Genomic DNA, 25,244 nt, shown 5'->3' on the forward strand with positions numbered 1-25,244 from the left:
GGCAAACATTTGGGTGCGCACCTGGACTTTGTGGAATTATTAAAAAATAAATAATTCCAACATGAAAACATTATTTCAACAAATTAAACTGTGTGCTTTTAGTTTTAGCGGCAGATTAATTATTATGTAAGGTACGAATCCGAACTCATGTAGCCGTGTGCATACGAGCAAGAAACTAATCCGTCATGCGGTGGTCATAGTAGAATTATGCTCCGTCTCTGTCGAGGCTGCCCAATCACATGCACAGCGACAGTTTTACTCGTGCCACGCATGGAATACGGTTAGGTCTGCTCGGTAGTTTTTCCATTGAGGTGGCAGGATGTTGAGCTCCAGGAAAAGCCTTCCAAAGGACTGTAAATTATCATCCGGAACAACCGATCTATGCCGTTGCAGTTTGGGCGGTGATTCGACTTTTCTCTTCGCAGCAACAGCTGGCTGCAAACTGAGAAGTAAGTGCAGCGGCTTGTGGACCGAAATGAAGTGAGGCGTTGTCTACTTTATTTCAGAATTCCGCTCTTCCTTCATCTGTCCTTTCTCATTCTGCCGCTATGGTTTGACGTGGGAGCGTGCAGCGGCGTAAACTTGGCGCGTCTCCATGAATATGGACCAGTGACTTGTGATACCTCCATCTTAATGCGAATAATGCAAAAGGGCAAAGCTTATAATAGTAGCTTACCAAGCTACCTTGAGTAGAATTTAGAATTGTTTAGAGCCTGTTTGTAATTTTATTATAATATCTAATTAATAGAATAACAATATTTACTAATTATTGGCCACATTCCTCCACTGATATACCAGAAGTACACACAAATGGGTACCACTGAAGGTTCATGACGCTAACTTCATTGTCTCCACAGTGGATAAGGGATTGACAGCTATGTTATGACTGACAAGAACACTTAGCCAATCGCTCAGTTGAATCCTGTGTAGTGAGTCCCAGCACCCAATCCTCATGGATTAGAGGAGGGATTATGATGTGGATTTGCCTCTGCAGATTTGCAGACAGGCCCCCATTGTGGACTAGGATGATGCTGGGGTGCACTTACTTTGATATGGATATAGTCTTAACATGTACTACGGTGTCTATTTCTCTCCAGTTTTAGCTGGAGCCTAAGGTACAGGTATGTTGACAGCCTAGCAAAGCATAATGACAAATTTGCAATTGCACCTGAGGGACAGTTGGTAAAAATTGTTGCAATTTCCTATGTTCACTGCAGATTACACAATTTTGTTTTCCCTGCAGGTTAGAATCCCAGCACTTTGCAATAACTAGAGTTAGTGCTGTCCATGGTGCTGAAATGGTCATACTGGTCCATCTTCCTTTTTTTTTAATATCCTTTCACCATCTACTGCGGTGACTGAGACTGTGGGAGGTTTTCTAAATATAATGAGCGAGAGTGTAGAAGTAGCCTGTAGTATACTGCACCACTAATGTGCAGTCTGCTTAGAGACATTTCTTTCCTGTCCTCACATTGTCACTCTCCCCTAATAAGGAAGAGCGAGGATTAGGGAGTACTTTAGCAATTGTAAGTCAAGTTGTAAAGCACTTTGGTCCGAACTCTTTTCCTGAAGAAGCACACTAATCCTGTACCTTTGTGTAAAAGGTTCTCTGGGGAATTAAATGTTTAATTTCTTTAAAATGTTCATTAAATAATTACCACAAACCATGAATTACATCAGCCTGGCTGTGACCAGAAGTACAGTTGACAGTATTGTTTGTTATATAGGTGTTGCTTCTAATGCTTGGTGTTGATTAGGTAGTTCTTGATTTAAATCATTGGTGTAATTTTATTTAGGTTGTACAGCTGCTTGTGTTGATGCAACCTTTAACTGCCAAATCAAATTGGTTTTAAATGATTTGTCTCACTTTCACCTTTTTAGAATCCATGATGTCCTGCACTGTAGCTGAAATTACAAGACCACTGACCTGTGTGTCTGGGAGACCTGCTGCCAACAGTGACTGCTGCTTTCCTCAAATAGGACTAAATAAAAGTCAGCCTCAAGCCCTAAACAATCAGTCATGGACAGGTGAAAACTGAGAGGCCAGTACGTGGCCTTTACTTACTCTGTTATCCACAAAGGACATGAGCATATTCTCAGCTTTAACAGTTTCTTTTCAGATGTTGTATTTTGCCATGTAAAAAAAAAAGAAGATGCCTTTAAATATTAGAGCCAAGCCCACACAGAGCAAGCTTTCTGCTGCTGCAAAAGGTAGTGGGCACACCGATGGCAACTCATCTCATTCACGTTTCTCAAGGTCCCCTAAACACGGGAAAGGCAAACAGGCTGTAAGCTCAGCACCAGGGGCCCGTTCAGGGTTAGAACCAGGCTCTGTGTCAGGAGGTGTGCCTGCAACACCATCTAAACTGACTGGGGGACAAGGGTCAGTGTCAAGGCCAGGTTCAAAAATCAAAGCTGAGCCAGAAGCAGGCAAAGGGTCAACGCGTGGTTCAGCGACAGCACCAGGGGGTAAAACCTTGTCTATGGAGAATATTCAGTCTTTGAGTGCTGCATATGCCACATCAGGTACTATGTATCCCAGTGAGCGGGAGTCCTTGGAACCCTCTGGTGGGTACCCCAAAGGCACCATGACACTAGGTAGAAGTACCAGCCGCTCCTCCTACACTGGCCGGACGACAGCTACCGGAAGCAGCCCAAACATCACATCTTCTGGGATGCATCACTTGTCAGATCCTTGTGGAGACCAGAGTTTTCTTTCTGGAGGGACTTCTAGTTTACGGCGGCAGTCTGGAAGACTCACACAGATAATGAATTCGACTGGACGTGGAGAGGTTTCCACATTTGATCTCCATTCTCAGCTGAGGGATCTGCAGAGAGAGAACAACAACCTGCGAAGAGAACTGGAAGGAGGTAGGGATGGAAGGACAGGCCCCAGCATGAACAGCGTCAACTTTTGGAGCCCAGATGTAAAGAGAGAAAAGGGCGTGAGGCGAGAGGAGGGAGCGAGGAGCTCCATTGTGAAAGACCAGCACAGGACAAACCAAGAAGATTTGCAGGTGAGCTTGTTTCAAAAATAGCTGCATAAATAAAACAGACATTTTCTCCACTAAACACAACACTGCGATACTATTACTTCACATTTAAGGTTCTCAGTGTAACACCCATAAAACTGTTGCTGTTATTGATGGTGAACGTCTGTCAGTCTTGCTTGTGGCTAGTGTTAGCACTTGCCAAATCAGCAATGAGACATACATGACGCAGGTCTACACTGACGTGTTGGCTAATTGCCCCTGCCTTCCATCGCCCACAGCTCGTACTGCAGAAAGCAATTTTTACTTAAATCTTTGGTTTGTACTGTTACATGATTCAGTATTGGCTAAATTCAACACTGTTTAGCATATTATATAAGCTTGGGTCATATTAGCTGCTGAAGTCATTTGGCAAGATAGGAAACTAGCATTTTATAATTTGTTAGCTGTAATGCAGGGGTGTCAAACTCAAATCCTAAGTGGGCTGGATCGCTAAATGTCAGGCCAGGTCAGATTTGACCCTTTGTCAGGTCATTTAGCTGTAACGTTAGCAGGGTGACAAGCACAGGTTAGCCAGCTAGCTTTAACTTAACTGCATGAATCTGTAATGCTAAGTTTGTAGCATGACCTTATTTAAGCCACAAAACCAGACAGGGGTCCCATGAATTAAATGCCATGCCTCAGTCACATCCTCTTTTGGCCAAGGTTACTCGAGCTTTCTTATTAGGTAATCATTTAACACTGGCTGACCTGCTAACATGGATTAATTACTAGCTATGTTACAGTGGTCCAAAATCTCGCTGACAGAGGTGACTCAGAAAGTCTGGTAAGGTTGTATGTTTGAAATGAAGTTACAAACTGTTCAGACATTGGCATTAAAAAGCATTAAAAAGTCAGTCAACAGAAGCCTGCAAATATCTGTTACAGTAAATGCTGCATTTTTGATTTTACTGAGGTCTTAGTTCTTTAAAATGACACTCTTTAAAAAAGCCTGAATGGAGTGTCTGCTCGCACACTCCATTCAGGCTCTTTGTGCTGACCCACCCATTTCCTCTGCATATCATGCCCCTCACTTCACTTCATACCTTTTGTTTCTGACTTCAAGGTTGCACTGAAAGGCGTCTGTGCGGTTCATTTATAATGATGTTTGCGAGGCTCCCTGTGTTACCATGGGAACGTGCACTAGTGGCATCCACTCCAAGTTTCTAAAAACCCTCACATCTACTCCTGAAGAGACAGTGACTAGTCCTGTCCTGTGTCACCTGTCCCTGGAGTGTGGTCCATTCAGTTCGAGGCATTATCCATTTGTCTGCCTCACTGAACAGCTACTGGATCGTATCTATTATCCCTTCATCTGAATTCTTTGTGTTTTTCATCCTGACAGTATCTCCATTTGCTTTTTAAGCTTTTTTTCCCTTCACGTGTCTGTTTTTCTGATGGAAACACCTTAAAAGTCGTTGTATACAACATGAAACTCATCTAGAGTCTCTCACGCTAAGAAATCGCTGTAGCAACTCCACTCCCAGATTTTTGTATTGTTCTTTGAACCAAGCATGCAAAAACCTTGATCATATCTTCCAAGTCTCCCATCTGACTCCTCCTTCTTGTAACCAAGGAGCCACCTCTGCATTCATATTTATAGCTTTTTTCATCGCACATTGTCACAGAGTGTGAGGACACTGTGACACATACACGCACACCTACACACGCATACACACATTCTTCTCATTTCGAAAGCAGCAAACTTTATAAAATAAAGCAGACTGTGTTATTTGCACAAGTCACGCTGCAGCACCCTGCCCTCAAGTGAAGCTCGTAGAAGTTAATATAAAGAAAATGCTCATTAGCTGTTTGCTGGAGCAAACCTTTGGGCTTGATCACGCCCTGATTTTTAATTTGTACAGTATTTTTCTCGTGAGCGCAATAATAACTTTAAAAAACCTGTCGCCTTGTTCTGTCTTACTCTTACTTGCGCTGTCCCCGAGCAGCTACTGATGCACACACCTAGTTAAGCTTTACCTCATCACAGTTTTCAGTCCTGACTAGTTGTGAAATTCCTCTTTTTTGTCTCTCCCTCTTGACCTTTACTATAACTCATAAGGCTCACAGCCCACATAAAATATAACATGTAAAATCTGAAAAAGACTTCTTTTAAAAAACCCTGCTTTTAGAGAAAAAAGCAGCTGTATCACAGGGAAGATGTTATTCTTAAGCTTGCTAATCTCCCGTATCGCCTCCGTCTCCCCTCCCTTCTTTCAGCCTGTCACTTTCCACCTCTTTTTTTCTTCATTTCCCCTGGATATTTTCTTTCTTTCCTTTTTGCTCTTTGAGAGACTGTGGAAAGAGTTCAGTCTGGCATGAGAACTTTGTTATTAGCATAAGAGCATAAGGAATGTCACCTCTTCTCTCAGCAGCAGTGACCAGTTTTGTCCCCTAACCATCTGCCTGTTTTGCTTATGTTTGCGTCGGCTGCGTGTTTGTGTGCGTGCGCAGTTGCACGTGTGTATTTGTATCTTGGTTGTGTACGTGTTTGTGTGTAGGGCTCTCCTCCCACTCCGACTTAATATTCAATGCTTGTTGTTGCATTGATTATCTGTGTTCACCCTCGGCTGCCTCCTACGTCTCCACTCCGTGTCCTTGGCTCCATGCACCTTCTGGACTGGAAAAAAGAGCTTAGAATAATTGAGTAAAATAAGTAACACCTTCACACTGATTAGAAGATTGTAATTTAACTTTCTGATAAATCATTGTCTGAATTTTGTAAGTTGCTGTTTGTGTGTGTGTGTTTATTTAGACTATACTTTTTTTGAGCACAGTTACAATTTCATGTGTCTTTTTAAGCACTGATTGAATTTCCAATCAAAAACCAGGAAGCTATAAAAGCAAACGAACATAATATATTCTGTGTTCTTTTGCCTTGTGTGCTGCAAAAGCAGGAATGTCAAAAGAAATTGGTTGCCCCCAGCAACACACGGACATTTAGCGGTTAGTTGTTAAAATGGTAAATATATTGGCGTATTGGTTAGTCATTGCAGCGGAGAACCTCCGCAGCCTTACGGTTATGAGTCAAGTTCAGCAAATTTTGTTTAAACCCACAGAATTTATTTTAAGTTCCAGGTTAAGCCCTGCCAAGGTTTTAGATGCATTTCCATTCTTTATCGTGAAGAATTAAAAAATATATTTATGAGCCTATAAAGGTTCCCCCAGTTGTTCTATTGATTTTAGCTGAACGTTAAAGGTTTTCAAGGTCTCAACCTAAAAGTCAAATCTTGGACAATTATATGAAATGAATACAGGATTTTTGTTAATAGTAATGATAAGAAGAGAAAGAAGATGAAATCACTTCACAAAGACACAACTTTTTGTTTTCTTGCTGTCTCTGTGTTGCAGTCTGTTATGATATACTCACAACTTCACAAACCTTTGAACTTGGGAGGAGTAAACTTACTGTTAATTTGAAATATGGACTCTCTTTAGGTCATTTTACAATATTCATAAATTTGTTTACATCAGTTGATTTTTTATTTCTATATGGAATTCCTTCGTACTTGAAACTCTTTCTCAATCCTGTTGCTCTACTTGCAAGTAGCACAAAAGGAGCTTTTGTGTTCTCCATGTGCTTTGAGGAGAAAACCCGACCCCTTGTGGTCATAGTGTGTAACTAGTCTCCAAGAGCTTTGTGAATTAAGATGTCTAAATGAATCTAGCGAATGGTTATTTGTTCCTATCATGTCTCACTTTTGGCTTCTCATGTGTCTTTGTGTCTTACATCATCTCTCTCTGCTGCAGCCTGGGAATAACAGAAGAAACAAGGTCTGTCTTCATATACCGTCCCATACTTTACATATGTGTGTTTTCACATGTTGTGCAGATTTGCTCATGTTTATTTAATTATTGAATAAATGGGAACTTTGTCTTTTATAGCAGCTTCCTTTAACAGTTCAGGAGCTTCAGGAGGAGCTGAGGGCTCATAGAGAGATGAACAGTCGCTCCCAGCAGCACCGTCAGCAGGGGAACTCCTATCGAGAGCTCCATATGGACCAGGACCTCAGAGGGGGACTCAGCCCTGGCCACAGTCCCAGACAAAGCCCCAGCAACCTGCAGAGTCCTGGACCAAAGAGCAGCCCTAGAGCCAGCCCATCCAACACCTACAATCCAAGGCAACAGGAAGCTGACATCATCATTCACAGCCCTGGATACGGCTGTAACACTGCAGTAGCCGCACAAAGAATCAGCCCAGCTGACACCCTTCAGCGTGGGCTGAGGAGCAGCCCAAATCAGCCTCTCTACAGTCCTAGCCAAGGTCCCGGGATTGTACCCAGCTCTGGTTCTCTTCACCCTTGTAGTCCCTGTCAGGTGCCTGGGTGTGACGGCTTTTCCTCACCTCCTCCCCTGGTTCCATCAGAGGAGAACTTCTTCCAACTGCAGTCAGAGCACGAGCGGCAGGCCAAGGAGCTATCCCTGCTGAGGAAGACCATGGAAGAGATGGAGATGAGAATTGATTCTCAGAAGCAGACGCTGGGCGCCCGGGACGAGAGCATCCAGAGACTGTTAGAGATGCTTCAAGGCCAAAGCCAAGGTCAAGGTCAGGGACACTGGGGACGGGGACAGCGGACAGGCATAATAACCATGGCAGCACAGGAGGCTGAAGCCCAGCTGGAGAACGTGCATTTGAGAGAGGTACACTTTTTCCTGCTGATATTTATACACATCTGAACCATTCATCTGCACTGTCAGAGCAATTTTAAGAGAAGGCTGAGCATTATGCACTTTACACTTTAGTGTAGAATTCTCGCAGGTTGAATCACGGTACTCGGTTGAATTTCCTGAATTACCTTTTGATTTAACAGTCACTGAGTCAAATATCCCTCATTACCAAATGAAAATCCTTGGCAAGTTAAGCCACTGTGTGATCATATGCATATCATAAAACATTAACACAGCATGTCATTTTCAACACCAAAACATTGTCTGTTCTGTCTGTTCTATAGGGTTTTAAAAACATTTTCACTTTAAAGCTGATGCTAAACTATTTGTGTTGCTAATGGTAATTGATGAGATTACACACTTGACTTAGGTGTGCATGCACGCCTAATCTGTATACATTTGTGTCAGTTTCTATGTATTAAGCAAAATGTGGGAGCAGGAATCAGCTCAGCAGGTCTTATCAATGGGCCAGATTAACATACGGCGAGCTCTAAGCCTGCGTTGAGCCATGCAGTTTTATAATCTGTGTGTACGTGTGTCCTCCTGAGTATACTCATATGGTAGCTGAACAAACAACAGTTTCTGTGCTGTTTGCAGCATTTGATATTCATCTTTAATTCTGCAGCCCATGACTTGTTATGCCTTCAAATAAATACTTAACTAGATAAATCAAAATTGAGTTTAGCCAATGGAAAAACAAACACTTCTTCAGGTGCTCATACGTCTCTATTGCCCGTTGTTTCTTTTCACAATTAGAGTTTTATTATGTAGCAGCCCTGCAGCCAGTGCTGGTGTAGCACAGGTGTATCGGTATTCTCTGCCATTAGGGGCAATACTAGGCTGCTCTGTGCTCCTCACTACTGCCTTATCTATTTTTAACTCCTAAATCTTCTTAGCCTTTAATTTCTCTACCTCTGTGTGTGTGTGTGTGTTTTATGTCGGTGCATGCTACCGATATTGCTTGTATCATTCTGTTCTTGTTTTTCTGTCTTTGTTTGTCTGCCTCTCTGCGTCTGCTGTGCAAACTCAAAAACAAAATTGTGTGTGTGTGTGTGCGCGCGCGTGTTCGTGTGTCTGTGAATGAGCATGCGTACACATCTGGAGCCAATCGGCTTAGTGTTTTCAAGTGAGAACACTCCCTCTCTGGGTGGCTGATGGGATATCCGCCCATTTAGTCACTGTGGTGATTTTGTTTAAGGGGAATGTGGGTGTTTCAGTCCATGCTAATGCAACCACTGCTGTGTATGTTTGGGTGTGTGTGTGTGTGTGTAATGTGTGGGACCTAACCATGCTGTGTGTGTAAGAGGTGAGTACCTGCTCACACACACTGCGTGCTGTGCTATTTTTAAGTACTGGACAGCTTAACATATGCTAGGAGGAGGAGGGGACATGTGTCAGGGAGAGAGGGAGAGAGGGAGTTCAGATTTTAGAAAGTAGAAAAACATGCTGTGTTTGTCTGAATATTAATGTATGATTAATGAGTGAAAACAGCCTGACCTCCCTGATTGAATAGAGAAGTGATTGTTCTCTCAGTTTCCCCCCCAAGTTTCCCAGTTTCTGGTCTCAAAATATATATACATATATATATATATATATATATATATATGTGTGTGTGTGTGTATATATGTGTATATGTATATATATATATATATATATATATATATATATATATATATACATATACACATATATACACACACACATATATACACACACACACATATATATATATATATATATATATATATATATATATATATATATATATATATATATATATATATATATATATGTGTGTGTGTGTATATATGTGTATATGATGTCTTTGAAATGTTTCTTCCCTTTTTTGCCTTCAAGAAAATAATTTGGTGGTGGTAAAAAAGTGGAAACCTTTTCCTGTTGTTTAGTGTCACTATTATTGACTCATTAAGATCTCCATCTAAACATGTTAGGAACTTAAACATTAATTAATTGATTGGTACAGTATCATCAAGCCTAGTTTGCGGACACAGGGGATACAGTCAAACTTATAGATAAATCTCTCTCTCCTCGTATTATTTGGTCAAGTGTGCAAACGTCTTTATCAAATATAAAATAATTTAAAATGCAGCAAAACATACATAATGCTAAAAAAAGAATTCAGTAAATAGGCCCCCTTCTGTATATTCTTACTGGTCAGACTAAAGGCCTTTAAAATCACTGTATATTGCACATTTTGATAGTGAATTGGTGTGAATGGCTGCATTAAGGATACCTGAGTTTGAAATAATATTTTTAACAACAAATGTTACACGTCCGGTGGGTAAAATTGCTAAGACAGACTTGTGCCTCCTTTTTTTCACTATCATGGCGCTGCCTTTTGAACTGCCAGGATGTCGTTTCTCTTAGTTCCAAAACAAATGTAAAATTTTGTTTTGGCAGACTGGAGGACAGTTTTCAGTCTCCAGTTACTTCCCGAGCCTGTGTAGATCTCTATTACATACTGCCAGTCAGCAACATTTTGTGGTTTGCCTCTTAAAAAACCATTAATCAGATAATCAGATTATCGTAGTCTTTTAATGATGTAACACCAAGTTCCTTTGCAGTTTTAGGTTCTGGATGTTCTTTGTAGATCCAAACATGTTACCGACCTGTTGCCATTTAACTAAATGTGGAATTTTCCACCACATATTTGTTGTGTGTAACATGTCATAACTTTGCCTGCTCCAGCTTTGGTCTTTTTTGTAACCATGTTGCTGCCATCATGTTTCTCTTCTTTCAGCTGCTCCCTTTAAGCTCCTCACAGTTTCAACATTTTTCTAATATGTTTTTCAGTGTAGCTCGTTCATCACCACTGCCTTAAACATTTGTTAAGTAGTTTAATGCATTTGTCACTTTGTGGGTGGTGATGAATTAAAATGCTCAGAGGTTGTTTTATCCAAGCAGTAGCCTACTTCCTGTGAAGGCATCTTGTAATTTTTGCTTTACGTTGCAAAGGCGAGTCGGTGACGGTAGCTCAGCTGTTGCCTCTATCTGGGACCACTGCTGTCAGCTTTTTGATTAGCTCCACAGGAAACTAGCCCGACTTCCTTTCATTACCGCACCCATTACTCCTCATCTAAATCTAAATCTCAGCTTGTTTACTTTAAACTGAGATCATAAACGCCCCTTTTTTCAGTTTGCCTCTCATTTTCATTTACTTATTTTTTGCTGGAATGAAGTGGCCTTCTTAACTCTGTGCTTTATCGAAGGAAAGCTGAAGACATCCATTAAAGTGTGTTTGTATGATGAAAATCAGAGGACTGACGGATGTTTCTCCGCATACCATCCAGGACAGACGACGGCCATATGTTAAATCACTTGAACCAGCTGTTTGTGCTTATGTGTGGATTTGCAGTGTGTACGGATGGAGAGCGCACTCCATCACTCCTTCACCTGCTGATGTATGTTGTCACATGTATGTTGTGTGCACAGGGGTGTTCTCTCACTTGTGTTTCCTGTTCAACTTTGTCACTGATCCGAATACCTTAATTGCACAAATCCAGCATAGAAACACTGGCACATGTTTCTCAGCCCATTCATAGCACTCATAGACTGATCTGGACTAAAAATGATTTGGATCCACACATTTTAGTCACTTTTAAAAAGTGTTAGTGGGCCACCTGAACTTTTGCAGTACCAGCAAGGTCCACAGAGTGGCAGTGTTCTATCAGAGTTTGACCACTGCAGCGATTACAATCACAAACTGAGCCAAAGTTGTGTGTGATGGGACCACATACACACACACAGAGACACACACATGCTGAGAGGCATAAATCTGGGCCTAATTGACTCTCCCCAGCCGTCAGGTCCCTGCAGACCCAATAATAACAGCCTCACCACTGGTCTGTTCCTGCCCAGACCTGACCTGCTGCCAAATGTGTCCAAACACACACACATTCACACTTTCACAATGAGTTTTTTACTTGGAGATGGCATGTATTCTTTATACGTAACCTACTACAGATGCCGTATGGTCAGCCGGGGCTCTAAAGTTCGGCCCCCTATTGTATCTCGCTCGGTGTGATCGTTTAAGGCTGCGCACTGCTCTGTTGCTGAGAAAAAGGAGTCCCTGTTGTTCTGCTTTTATATACCATGACTGGCTTCAGAGCTTCTGCTGCTTTTTTGGCATGCCTTTATCTCTTTAGCTTTCCAATGCCAGCATGTTGGAATGAAGTGGAAATTCGTGTCAGCAAATCTTTTTTCTTTAATCTTTTTCCCGCTTTTCCTTTCTGCTTACTTTCTCATGCCACCAAGCTCAGCAGCAAAATATTGATGTCTATCCTGCCTCTCTGTCTGGATATGTTTGTCTATGCACTATTTCTTTTGTTCATCCCAGTGTGTTTTGTTTTTTGAGAAGCCAAACTTTCAGCCTTTGCTATAGAAACCCATCTCAGCTACCATCCGAAGACTACTGCAAAAAACTCACATGCATACACGTATACCAATTTTCCCTTTTCCTCACCAAAACATGGGCACCACCTACTTGCCATGCTCTGCTAATTTCCCAGAATGTCTGAGTGGAAAAGTTTATCAGGACAAGATTACACCCCTCAAAGCTTCTCCTCACCTTGCAACCTCCAACTATTTCCCAACAAAAGTCTTTGATCGCCGCAGTTTTTCCATTTATCTTTTCAAACTTTTAATCCACCGAGCCGATAGGCAGACACATTTGTGGCAAGCAACTGTTTCCTTTTGTTTTTGACTTTTTTCTCACTGATGTTGAGGGGATAGGAATGCGATTAGTGAACATACATATATGTGTGTGTGTCTCTATCAGTGCATGTTTCGGTGTGTGCACGCTGTACGTGACACCATTGCCTTGAGGCTAGAATTGAACCTTTTGACCGTATCCTTCACTCAGGATGCCGGCACTTATTGCTATAGTGTTACGTTTGATCCTATTCATTCCATATGCTCAGTCCCTCAGACACATGTGGAGCAGAGAGGACGGTCTTTGATGACGTTCTCTCTTGCAGGGCTTCGTTTCCCCACTGAGAGACACAACAGTTTGCAGAACTGTTGCTGATAACAAGTTCATAGACACACTTTCTCAGAGGAACCAAAGAAAGTGTACAGGCAGTCAAAAAGACAGACATGCGCATTGTGACAAATCAGTCACTTTAATAAGGACTTGAACTGTGGTGGCAGTGGGAATGCTAGTCTGTGGGAGGCATGCTCTGACAGCAGTAATCCCTCCTTATCCACAACTGACACGGACAAGTGGATAAGGTCCTTGTCTGCTGTGATTTCCACTCACTGGCAGAACTGACAACCTGTTGCTTATTTATGATTGTTATGCTTCATGGCATGATGAGCTGTTTCAGTGCATTCAGTCTTCTCAGTTTTAGGCTTTGGTGTGTACATTTATGCATGAACAGTGATGCAAAGTTATAACAAAATAAAACACTTTATAATGTTTTAAGCATTTTCTGTCCTGTTAGTGTAATATTAGAGGTAACTTTTGAATGGTGAATTCACTGAGCATGTGCTTTTTGTGGTTAGATTATTATTAAAATACATGTGTGGATTCACTCTATAGATCACCTTTGTCATTCATTAGTTTACTGTAGCGGTTTCCAGTCCCGCACAAACATCTTATACATTGAGTTCTCTATAAAGACGACAGTGGTGCTCTGCGGTTCCTTAAAATCAAATGTTTGTGGGGGATTGAAAGCACAGTATCACAGAGGTGCCCCTTTAAGCAAGGGCCACTCCCTCATTACCAAAACTGATCCTCTCCGTGCTCTGGTCAAGCCGCTTGGTGGCGAGAAGATCAGACTGGTTGTGCTGGGCGGTCGTGTTGTAAACATGTTTGACTCTGTGGGTGCAAAACTGCATTTCTTAAAAACAACACTGCTCACAGCAATGTCCTTGTGAAGTAGTGTTTCAATGAATTTAGGCAGGCACGTCTTTGTATGGCATCTTTGTTAGACACATGTACCTGCACAGAAATGAGATGTTAAACTCGTGGATGCTCGGGTAGTGGCGAGGCAATTTAAAGCTAAGCTTCAGTGATGGTAGAGAAGTGTGGGGCCATTTTCTAACAGTAACTTTAATGTGTAGGAATGTGTGTGTCTGTTAGCTTGTGTGCTTTTTGTGTAGGCATAGCTGTAGGTCAGAGCTACCATTAATTATTGATATAAAAAGCTTAGCGCATGTGCTGGCAGAAAGTGTTGCTAAGCAAGAGCTTTAGCATGCCAGAGACATCTGCGAGAGAGAACCAGAGAACAAGTGAGAGATAAGAAATCGAAAGATTGAGGCTGAAAGCAGGATAGAGGCAGATTCAAATGACCTAAAGCTAAGTGTGTCAGGTACCTGCTAGCAAACCGAGACAGAAAAAGAAGACAGAAGAAGAGAGGGCAGAGAAAATAGACACCTGCTGCTGGAGATGGAAAAAGGGAGAGCTTCAGATCGGGCACCAGCTGACCATAGATGAACTTTGTTTTGTTTTGCAAAATTCGAGACAGAGAAGTGGATAATGTAATGTTACATAACAAAAGATGATATAAGGACAATGTAGGAGAGATAAAACTGGTGACACTGATCGGTGTGCCTTTTGAAGTAGCTCTGACGCTCTTAGAAAGTGTTAAAGATGATGAGCCGTCAGGCTTATTTTTACCGGGTCCCTCCCCAGGAGCTTCATCGCCGAAACCAGCTCCAGGCCGATCCGGCCAAAACCAGGGCTCTGCAGACTGTCATTGATATGAAGGTAGGACTAAGAGTTACTCTCACAGCAAGAGCTGTTTTAAGTAATAATGTGCTGGAGTGTGTGTACTGGTGCAATAGGTTTATCTGAAATTCATATATGTCTGAGTTTTTGGCCGTTTATCATAAATATGAAACAGTTTTTTTTTAATCCAGCTAATGTCACCATTTTATTTCAGCAGTGTTATTTGCTCTTGCATTTGTATGTTCAAAACATCATTTTAAGTACACCTAGAATGCGCGTAACAGCAGCGGATCTCTCTATATAGCAAAGATGAACATGAAGAAACAGTCTGGAGAACTTTATGTTATAGTTACCTTGCATCTGCATGGCAGCCATGCCCAAGTAAAGTCCATTATTGGCACATGCGGAGTTGAGCACTTATTCAATTTGTTTCAAATGTCACATATGGAAGCTTTCACTCTCATCGCAGCCCTTTGAAGTTGTCAGTGCTGTGAAAAAATGCAGTTGCCTCCACATGTGTCCATGTGCACACCCACGCACACACATTTATTGTTCATTCAGCAAACACTTGCTTTAAAAGTGGATCCTTTACAGCAAAACCACAGTTATTTTTCACACATACTCTGTGATTTGTCTGCCTATTAACAGACTGCACATGTGCTAGCTCACGGTGCCTCGCGGTGTTTTTAAGGCGAGAAAGGGTCTAAATTAAATCTGACTGAATTCATTAGAAACGGGCAGACAAACACAGTTGCCAGGAGGCTTTGACGTATTGTAGGGGAGAGTAAGAACAAAAGAAAGTCATCTCTAGCGTTGTTAGTAATGCGTGATTGCTTTGTTAAACTACCCTGTGTTGCTGTTGCTGTAATCAGCGGTGACATGTAGTGTCCACAAATTAGTTTCAGTGTGTGTGTTGCTTCGTCTAAGTGTTGGATGTGTCCACTTTGTAATTACAGGCGACCACCCCCCCTTTTTGTTTTGATCCCGATGTTATCTGGCAGGTACAGTACTGAGTCGACACCTTTTGGTCTTGCTGTGAGCTCAACACTCATACAGTATTTCTGTTTCTAGCTTTCAATACCATGAATTCAGTTGAAATGCAACTTGGATGTCCCATAAAACTTTATGTCAGTGGTTTTAAGATCCAGCTTTTATGTAGTTCTAATGAATGTTTTATATGCTAAAATATGCATTTTGCTTCCTCCCCCTCTGTTGTGCAGGAGAAACAGATCAAAATCAGACATTTTTATAGACGTGCTTGTCTCTATGGTTTTATGTGTGTGAACTGGATGCGGCAGGAGGACTCCCATCACTGTCTGAGTGCCTTACCTTGACTTTTTCTGGGTACATGTTGAAAGTTTGCATCCTTGCATAGACTCTTTCTGTGCGTGTGTGTTTTGTATATGCATATGCTTTATGCATTTCTCCTTGGTCTTTTGTGTGCACTTTTATGCAGCACCATGTGCTAGGCAAGGCTGATGTCATAGGATGTAATAGAGGTCAGATGCTTACATGTTGCCTATGGTTTCTGCTGATGGCAACATGCAATCTGCTTCCACTTATTAAATTACCTTTCTCTTCTTTTCCAAGGTTTTGCATTTAATGTATGTTTGAAACTATGCAACTAAACAACCTCAGGACCTGTCCATGACAGACCCTTTTATTCCCTCATAGGCTCTGCAGATGAATAATATCTTGGCTGTACACCAATGTCTGCCAAAATATTTCCCCTTCTTTTCCAGACATTTTACTCAGACACAGGACTGTACATTACATTTATATATGGGAGGATTTGTGTAAATGCACTGACTTGGTTTATATGAAATCTCTGTGTGATTTAGATTAATATGTTGACTCAAACATACTAGAAATATGTTTACACAGACAGATGCTGGTAGAGAGATATGTCAACCAAGTGATATTCTATCAATCACATTTTTAATGTATCTGTAGAGCGCTAACTGTCTACTAATGCACGCGCTAGGTAATCTATCTTTTAGCCCCACAGCTTAATATTCTTGGCCAGGTCTTTGCTGACTGTTTGCCTGCCTACTGTTGCTGGTGCAGGACACCAAGATCTCTTCCCTGGAGAGGAACATCAGAGACTTAGAGGATGAAGTCCAGATGCTAAAGACCAGCGGCCTGCTGCACTCTGATGAGAGGCAGGATGAGCTCAAGCAGGTGGAGGTCTACAAGAGCCATTCTAAATTCATGAAGACTAAGGTAGAATATCTTTGCATGCCACCTGAGATGACTCCACGCCGCGTGATCCGGGACGTGCATGTTTGTCTCAAGTATAAATAGCCAGAAGGCCAGAAACTGTTGCATGTTGCATGTTGCCATTGCTTGTTTATGGGGAAACAAGATGAATGTGGAAAAATCTTAACTGGCAAACTGCATGAATCTGTATTTTGTATTGTGTGTTTTAGCTGCATTCGCACTAAGCCTCTCATGTTGCATGGGTGCCAAGAACTCCTACATGTGTATGTATTTCTTATTTGATATTTAAAGCCAGGTTGTGAGTAGTGAAAAGCAGTACTTGCTTATTTGCCCTGGACTTCAGTGTGATCACTAAGCATTATACAACCCTCCTGTCAGGAACGATCAGTTAACAATGCGCTGTGTCGGTTTCCTGACTAAGAATCTTTTATCCCAGGCCGTATACTGGTTTATTCATCAACGCACAAATGTGTCTAAAGCCGCACAGATGACATGCACATATATGAACGTGCACACACGCATGCTGTATGTATCCAAACCCTGTTAAAAATGTAGTTTCAGGTTTCACTGAGTATCAAGACAAGTGCTCATGACGGTTGAGGCCCATGAGTTGCGCTCCATTTGGTTCATTAATGGTGCTCATTGTAGGGCTCATTTGTCATTGCATCGGGGAAGTTCCTGATGCAATCATAAAAGAGATGTTTTTATGAATGGGGCCCTGACAGATGAATGTGAGCTTACAACGGCAGAGGAACAGAGGAAAGAGCTCTCTCTTCACCCATACCGACCCGGGGTGATATACATCACAGCGACGGCCCCCGGCTCGTTCTCCCGTGGCTCGTCTTTCTTCGTACAGTCACAGAGAAACACAGCAAGTCGCCACGCACATGGATATGCACCGATTCATTCTACATGCTGGTAGTGTTTAGGGTCCGGGTCTATCAGCGGTGTTGGTGACTGGTGTTGAGGTGGGACTGCGATAAGAGAAACCAGAGAGGGCGGCATCGCTGTCCTCTCTGGTTTCTCCTCTGGACTTTGATCTGCTCAAACACTGCAAAAATGGCTTTGGAGAATGCGAACACGTGTTAGAGGGTACGCGAGAGCTGGAGCAGGTAAATTTGCTTACCCTTTCGCAAGCCAAGGCTGTGTGGTTGAGGAGTGCAGTGTGTGAAGTAGAGTGGCTGGGCACACAGCTTGTGCTGCATTTTAGTGGCTTGCTGTTTTCTTGTCTTTGTAGGAGCAGGCCTTGTCACCATGTGTGTCTTCCATCAGACCAGCTCCCACCTTCCTCCCCACCCAACAGCCTTGGATCACAGAACAAGCAGAAGTACCCCTCTCATTAGTCTCGCTCCTCTCTCATTATTTCTTCATAGCTTAATAGTCTTTGAAATATCTGCTCCTTATTTTAATTATAATGCCTTTTTATCATTAGTGCACTGACTTCTCATTTCCTGACTTGTTTTTCTTAGTGTTCAGTCACCGCAGTGATCTCTCTTATTGCATAGCCTCATATTTCGATCTCCTTTCCCCTGCGTTTCATCTCAGTGCTGGATTTCTCATATGCTGTCTCTGTGACTGAAGGTCTATCAGCCAGACGCTGAGCCAGTCAGAATCCCCCTTTTATGAAGTGAACCTTGCTCATGCAATTTGAGAAATCTCTCTTCAGCTTTGTGCATTTTTGGCAGCAGTAGACAGATGACAGTATTCTCTACATAGCAAGCCTGAGCACAGAAACCACTCTGTGTTAGAGCATTTTATTTCCTTTGTGGTTTTCTGTTATGTTCTATATGGGTTTCCTTAAAACAAATCTGTTTCCGTCTCTCTGTGAATGTTTGTCTCTTGGCTGGGGTGTGTGCACACAGTAGGTCTGGGACTCCTCCAAGTGAGGATTGATAATATAGGGCTGATGATGATTCCAGGACATCATCGCTCCACAAAATATGTCACAACTGACGTGTTTATATTGCAATAAATGGATAACAAAACATTCTGCTTTTCCTAATTGAGTCACAGCATCAGAGACGTTTCAGATTTCCTTTTTTTATTAATCAGTGACACAGTTTACAGGATGTAAGTTTGTATGCATTACTCACTTCTATTTTAAAGAGCAGCTTAAGACTGCTGTTGCCTTTAAAATAGTGTATTCGATATGCTTGTTCTGGAGGTCAGACTCAGTTTGCAGTGACACTAGTGCACCTCAGGTAACTTGAATATAATGAAAAAGTTATTTTTTGTGGTTTAATTAAAAAAGGCACATGTTCATATATTCTGTGGTCAATACACGTGTAGTGAAAGATATCAGGTCATTGTTTTTGTCTCAATTTGTTGGTTTCTAAGTCATGAAAATTAGAAATCCCCAAAGCATTTCCTGACAACAATTAAAGAAATCACTTCCAAAATTCCATCTCCTGCAGTGTTGGTTCATTTGCTACAAACTGCTGCGTCAGAGCAGTCTGGCATGGAGGCAAAAAGCTTGTGGCACTGCTAAGGTTTTATTGAAGACCAGGCTGCTGTGATGGAAGCCTTCATCGTGTATATTTTGGGGTTGGCTTCTGGCCGATGAAGCACAATAATAACATGAAACACAAAATTAACTTTCATCTGAAAGTAGCAGTCCAGTTCTAGTTCACCTCAATCCAGGTAAGACACTATTAGAAGTGTGACAGCAGCCTCAGCCCACTCCAAGTTCTTGAGTTGACATCTTCTGATTTCTCTTTGTTTGTGTCCTTTTTCTTACCATGCATTTACCTTCCAGTCAAATTTCCATTATTACGCTATCACTACCCTCTGTACTTTTAAGGCTAAGCGTAAAACTTTCCTAGCCTGCCTTTCAGCAATGATCTTCGGTGGTTTACCCTCTTTGTGGAGAGCATAGGTCATCAGGCCTCTGGACAACACTCAAGTCACCAGCCTTCCCCTTGATTGTGGTTGTGGGAACTGAACTAGGCTAAGAAACACATGAGATGTATACTCTTTGAATTCAATCAAACTCCAAATTCTAACAATTTTGAAATGCTGGATTTATGATTTTCAGTTTCTGTGAGCTAAAAAAGGCTTTTGTGAAAAGCTGATCTGTTTAAATTAAACTACAAAAAATAAACTTTTCATGATATTCAGATTCTTTTATATGCACTAGTCTGACACTGGTGTATCTGTATCATTGGTGTGTCATTGGTTTAAATGAAAAGTCATATTTTTGAATGCATGTCTTATCTACAAGTATATATCAAGTATATCTCACTGATGACCCTTATTTGTGTGTTTGTGTGTGTGTTTGCGTGATTGTCAGATAGAGCAGCTGAAGCAGGAGCTGAACAGGAAGGAGTCTGAGATGCAGGCGCTGCAGACCAAACTAGAAACACTGACCAATCAGAACTCGGACTGCAAGCAGCACATCGAAGTGCTAAAAGAGTCGCTCAGTGCCAAGGAGCAGCGCGCCAATACACTCCAGACAGAGGTCAGTGTGTGCACATTCACACATGGAGAAAAGCAAAATCCAAAGACATACAAACACACACCAGTAAAGCCACAAACATGCAAACACTGACACTGCACTAAACCGCTTTCCAGCTTCTTGGAAAATAATTTCAAAGATACACACATCACGAGACGGACACTCTGTAGATCACTGCAGTAATAAAGACTGGAAGAAACACCGTTCTGACCACTGTGCATCTATTGGTGCATACAATAGTAACTTTGCATGGTCTTTGTTAGGAGAGAAACTGTATGTGTGCAAAAAATCCTGCTTTTTTCTGTTTTGTGTTTCTTTCTCCTTCTGTTTCTCTAACGGCCGCTGAGGTGGGTGGAAAAAATGTCCATGCGTGTGGTTCCTTTAGTCCACCAGTGGGTTTGTGCGTGTGGGCGGGTCAGTCAGAGGGCTGAAGAAAGCTGGCAGCTTTTTCTTGGTCATGTTTGAAGTTCTAAACTCTGTGGCTCTAATGATTTTATCACTGCTGTTAGAGATGGAGGTGGGTTGTATTTAGTGAGATATAGGTGTGTGTGTGTGTGGGGGGGGGAGGTGGGGATTGGTGAGCATTTAGCATTTTTCTACATAACTCTCTAGACTTGGAAGTGATACTTTAGATCTCTTTGTGTTCAGCAGTTGAGAGTGGTCTGCTAACTATGTCCACTCATCATTACAGGAAGCAATTTGGGCCAAAATTAGGCCTAATTGTCCATACATGTGCAAGGAATTTTGGCCCTTGTAGTTAGTTGAATACATCATACAAAAAGAAATTTGTTTTCAGTGGGTGGTTTTTGTAAGTGTGCATTTTTCTCTTTTTTTTTTTGTTCTACTGAAAATGCATGTTTAAAAAAATGTATGCGTGTACAAGTCATGGGTGTGAGGAGAACAGGGCCTGACCAAGCAATATTAGCTTCTCACAAATCGCTATTAAGTGCCCAATACTGCCAAAATATATTCAAAATGAAAACAACATATGAATTTTTATTGAAAATCTGATCATTTACAAAGTGACAAACGCTAAATGAAACACAAACTGAAGAAGCAGGGGATGCGTGGTTCAGGAACACATGGGTCTGATTGGGAAAGGCGACTGACGTGGGACCAGGGCATAGGTGGAAACAGTTAAGGTGGGGAAGTCAAAAATAAACATAAAATAGGAGGTAACCAAGAAACGTACATCTAACACTGAAGCGGGAAATAAAAACACAAATGAGCACCACAAAACCAACAAGTATGACAAGAACCATGCCAGCTGCAGTCTAAATCCACCAAAATAACAGGGGTTCTGCAGCCCGTGGTTCATGGATGCTTTGGCTTTGTTTGCATTTTGGACAGATCCTTTTTACTGCCGCAGACCGGTGTCAGTGTAATTTTTAACTTCAGTGGGAAAAGCTGATAGTAAAGTAGAAATAATTACATCTGCTTATGCAATGCTCACGCAGAACTGAAGATGCACGCCAGGGAAAGATGTAATCACCTCAAATGCTTCTGACATAGATTGCATCACTGTACCAACATCAGCAGCCGGGCTAAGTGGTCACACAAATCTAGTTATCAGCTCGTTAAGTTAACCAGGGTTCCTTTTATTTGAAAGGGGTGGTGATGGCAGCAGAGCAGCTGGTTTTACACAGGAAGATAAAACTATATGAAGGCGTTAAACTGACAATAAAGCCTGAAAACAACACAGCTGTGTGAGTATGTGTGTGAGAGGAAAAGTACTGTACAGTAGTGCATGCGTGAGCACTTTAGCCACTTTGGTCAGTACGACTGGAAAAAAGCCTGCTATATTAATAAAGTTCAGCCTATTTGAAGCCAGGAAAGAAATCCGACAGAAATGTAGACTGTGTAAGTTAACAGACTTATTGCCTTCATAGCTTTGACATTAAGACACGGGAGAATCTGCTGGAATACAACTGAGTATTTCATTAAATTAATATGATATGTGGGCGAGACAGTTTTATTTTTTATTCTTTAGGCTGCAGGTGGTGTTTAGTGGTCTGAGAGCAATTAGTGAATGAATACAAAAACAGAATTCAGACCCAGGCTGACCTAGGATGACTTATTAAGGCTTTTAGAACAACAAAGTAGTTGTAAAGTTGTTTGCAGCGCACAGGGAAAAAGTCAGGGAATGAAATTAAAATGATTTCTTACTGGGAAAATGCAAAGACTTAGACACTATTAAAAAAACTTTAGTCCCATCCACTGTCTGTGCACAGAGGTGCAGGACTGATGATGCAGTGTTTTCATACCTGCTGATGTCTAATCTGTCTGCTCTGGGGCAGATTAGGGCACAAGTTACCATGGCGATATACCCTGGTAAGAAGTGCAAGAGACCCTGAAGTGTCCTGGATGAGAGGGGACCTCATAGTACTGGCCTCTGGGCTGCATCAGATCCTGACTGCCATAAACACACAGTCACACACAGACACACACAGAAACACTTACACTGTCAGGACTGATTGCTTGACTCTCATCTCCGGTTTCAAGTAATTTTTCCTGCTATTGAAGTGGCATCTTCCCCTGCTTGGGAATGGCTTAGGTTTCCTGGACTAAGTGGGCAAACCAGAGGATGAGTAAAGATATTTAGAGCTCTTTAGTGGGCCGGCGTGGCCGTGCATTCCTCTGCTGCCTGTCAATCATTTGGCCAGAGATGGCAGCCATTCCCACAAGATCCCCCCACTCACCTCATTCCTTCCATTTTCCTTCAGCAGTTTTCTTTCAAGCTTTCTTTCAGCCACCTATTTTCTTTTGTCTCACACACGACTTCTGGCACATCACACGCTCATATACAAGAGTGTGTGCATGCATGTGTGCCAGGTGGGTCTCATCATGAATGACACTGATTGGTACAGTTGTACATTCCCCCAAGAGAAAGACTGGTTTCTGAGACACGAGGAGAAGCTTCACCTCACAGATTTGTCTCTAGAAGCAGATGGGAATGGCCCCTGAACAGAGGCGGCCCTGTGAGCAGCAGAATGAGAAAATGGAAGCGCATTTTATTTGTCAATCAAAGTTAAGGACAGCGTCGTAATGGATGTGATTGAATCTGTCTCCAGATAACTGGAAAATGTGGAAAATAGTGTGTGTACGCTTTTGTGCGAGCATTCTGGGCCTGCCTGTGTCTGTGGAAACTTTAATACAGTAGATGTGTGTCTTTCCTGCCTTTATCAGGACAATGCGGGGCTGAAATGATACTCTACCAGATCAGGTAACCTATCAGAGACCTTCCTGCATATTTAACCAGCCAGCAACAGAGCACAAGGCCAAAGCCCCAGCTGCCATGGGCTTTCTTGGACTAGGTTTAGATCTCTGTCAGAAGATTGTTTTGAATGTTATGAACATTTGTTTAAAAGAGGCCAGATCGGGCTGGGATTGTTAGTTTGATTTAACTGTCACATATCTGTTAGATGGATGGACCTGCCCTTCAGTTGTGTTGTCAGTTTTCTCTGATAGGAGTCGACATTCCAAAACAAAATAATGATCCTTAAAATACAGGTTTTATTGACTCTAAGCTCGGCTGTGTTAAGCAAAGCAAAAAATGAAAGCAAATCATGACAAAATAAGAAAATTGACAGAAATAAAGTGCATAATAAATTTCATTCCTGATGGGGAAAGCTAGTTTGCAAAAATATTTGGCTTAAAAAAGTCATTTCTTTCCCCCCATCAAACCTAAATCCAACCAAAACACAACACTCGACTCTTCGATGGTTGTCACTGCAAAGACTGCAGACCTTCTGGTTCCCCTCCCAAAATCCCCTGCACTGAGTGTGCCTGTCTGTTTGGCAGCACAACTAACTGATGTGTACTTAATAAAATCTAAACACAAATGGTTTCTTGGCCTTCTCTGTGTGAGCAGTGTTTGATTAAACTGATAGTTTACTAAGAAACACATAATCAATTAGAATTCTTAACATCACTGTCACATGTATTAATGTCTTTTGCAGATATAAGGCTTAAATTTTTTATGATGATTGTACTTTGATTTACATGCAGCACTCTGCAATAGTAATAAGTTACTCCTCATTCTCTCATAGGAGAACCAGACTGTTTTCCTGAGCAATAGCTTTCCAGGTTTTCTGAGTTTTTCTATGGACATAAAGGCACCTGACTCAAGGGGTAAAGCCGTTTTTGTGTCTATACATGACAGATGCATAAACACATTGTGTATTCCCATTTTTTTGTTGATTCTAACACAAATGCCAAAGATAAAAAATAATATTTTTTCACCCACAAGGTAATTCTCAAAGACCTGCTAGCCAAAACCTTTGCATATCTCATCATGGTGTGCAATGTGTTCTTAAAACATTTGAGGGAACTGGACAAGTTTAATTCAATTCAATTTTATTTATATAACCCCAAATTAAGTCAAGTGGAGAACAAAAAGAAGTGGCTGGGCTAAAAAACGATATCTATAGCAGATGAACAGTATCTGAAAGTCGTGTCCTTTAGTTATATGAAAAGAAATCCAGGAAAAACTTGACACAAGACCTGGGAGATGCACCGGGCCCTTCAGTCGATCCAGCTACTGTTCGCCAAAGCCTCATCTGAAATGCTCTCAGTGGAAAGGTGGCTGTCAAGGAGCCAGTCTGAAGGAAGTGTTACAGGGAGGAGAGGTTGAGCGACGCCAGGTTACACAAGAACTGGATGAAAATCAATGTCAGCGGGTCTGGATGATGAATCCAAACTGTCAAATTATCCGAGGTCATAAGGGAAGTATAACACTGAGTGTCTGCTGCCATCTGTAAAACATAGTGGAGACTCATTCCTAGTTAGTATTTCAGCCAGAGGTGTTGGGATCTTGAAAAACTGAGCGAATTATGAACGCAGAAAGGTGCCATCAGATTTTGATCCACCATGCAATGCCATCTGGAAAGCGTCGGATTGGCAGTGGCTTTATTTTTCAAAATGACATTGATCCCAAACACACTGCCAATGCAGTAAAAGCAATACCTGGATAGCAAAGCACACAATGGCTTCCCCAGAGCCCAGATCTCAACATTATTGAAGCAGTGTGGGATCATATTGACACAGAACAGAACAAAAGGCAGCAACATCCAAAGAAGAGCTTTGAATGTCCTTCAAGAAAGCTGGATAACTATTCTTTAAGGCTACTTATAAAACCATTATAGGACAGTTTCCCTAAGAGACGCTTTGTTGAAGACTGAAG

General features: G+C 41.8%; 1 protein-coding gene across 20 annotated transcripts in view; it reads left to right on the forward strand.

The window, feature by feature from the left end:
• LOC309696882 (ERC protein 2) overlaps positions 1-25,244 on the forward strand; it is a 162,488-nt gene that overhangs the window by 452 nt on the left and 136,792 nt on the right. For 10 of the 20 annotated variants that reach the window (XR_014273688.1, XR_014273689.1, XR_014273690.1 and 7 more), the window contains exons 2-8: positions 1,882-3,017; positions 6,780-6,803; positions 6,915-7,670; positions 14,353-14,427; positions 16,456-16,611; positions 17,846-17,935; positions 19,898-20,065. Coding sequence is in view for 16 of the 20 variants with exons in the window: in XM_082518367.1 (XP_082374493.1) it covers positions 2,154-3,017; positions 6,780-6,803; positions 6,915-7,670; positions 14,353-14,427; positions 16,456-16,611; positions 17,846-17,935; positions 19,898-20,065 (2,133 nt within the window). In the remaining 4 variants the exon portion in view is untranslated. Of the gene's footprint in view, positions 1-150; positions 450-1,881; positions 3,018-6,779; positions 6,804-6,914; positions 7,671-14,352; positions 14,428-16,455; positions 16,612-17,845; positions 17,936-19,897; positions 20,066-25,244 lie in introns of those variants that run through there. The other 10 variants (XM_082518368.1, XM_082518378.1, XM_082518381.1 and 7 more) reach the window with 7 other exon arrangements.

The sequence above is a fragment of the Aulonocara stuartgranti genome (genome assembly GCF_965226115.1).
Source record: "Aulonocara stuartgranti genome assembly, chromosome: 20".
NCBI classification, from domain to species: domain Eukaryota; kingdom Metazoa; phylum Chordata; class Actinopteri; order Cichliformes; family Cichlidae; genus Aulonocara; species Aulonocara stuartgranti.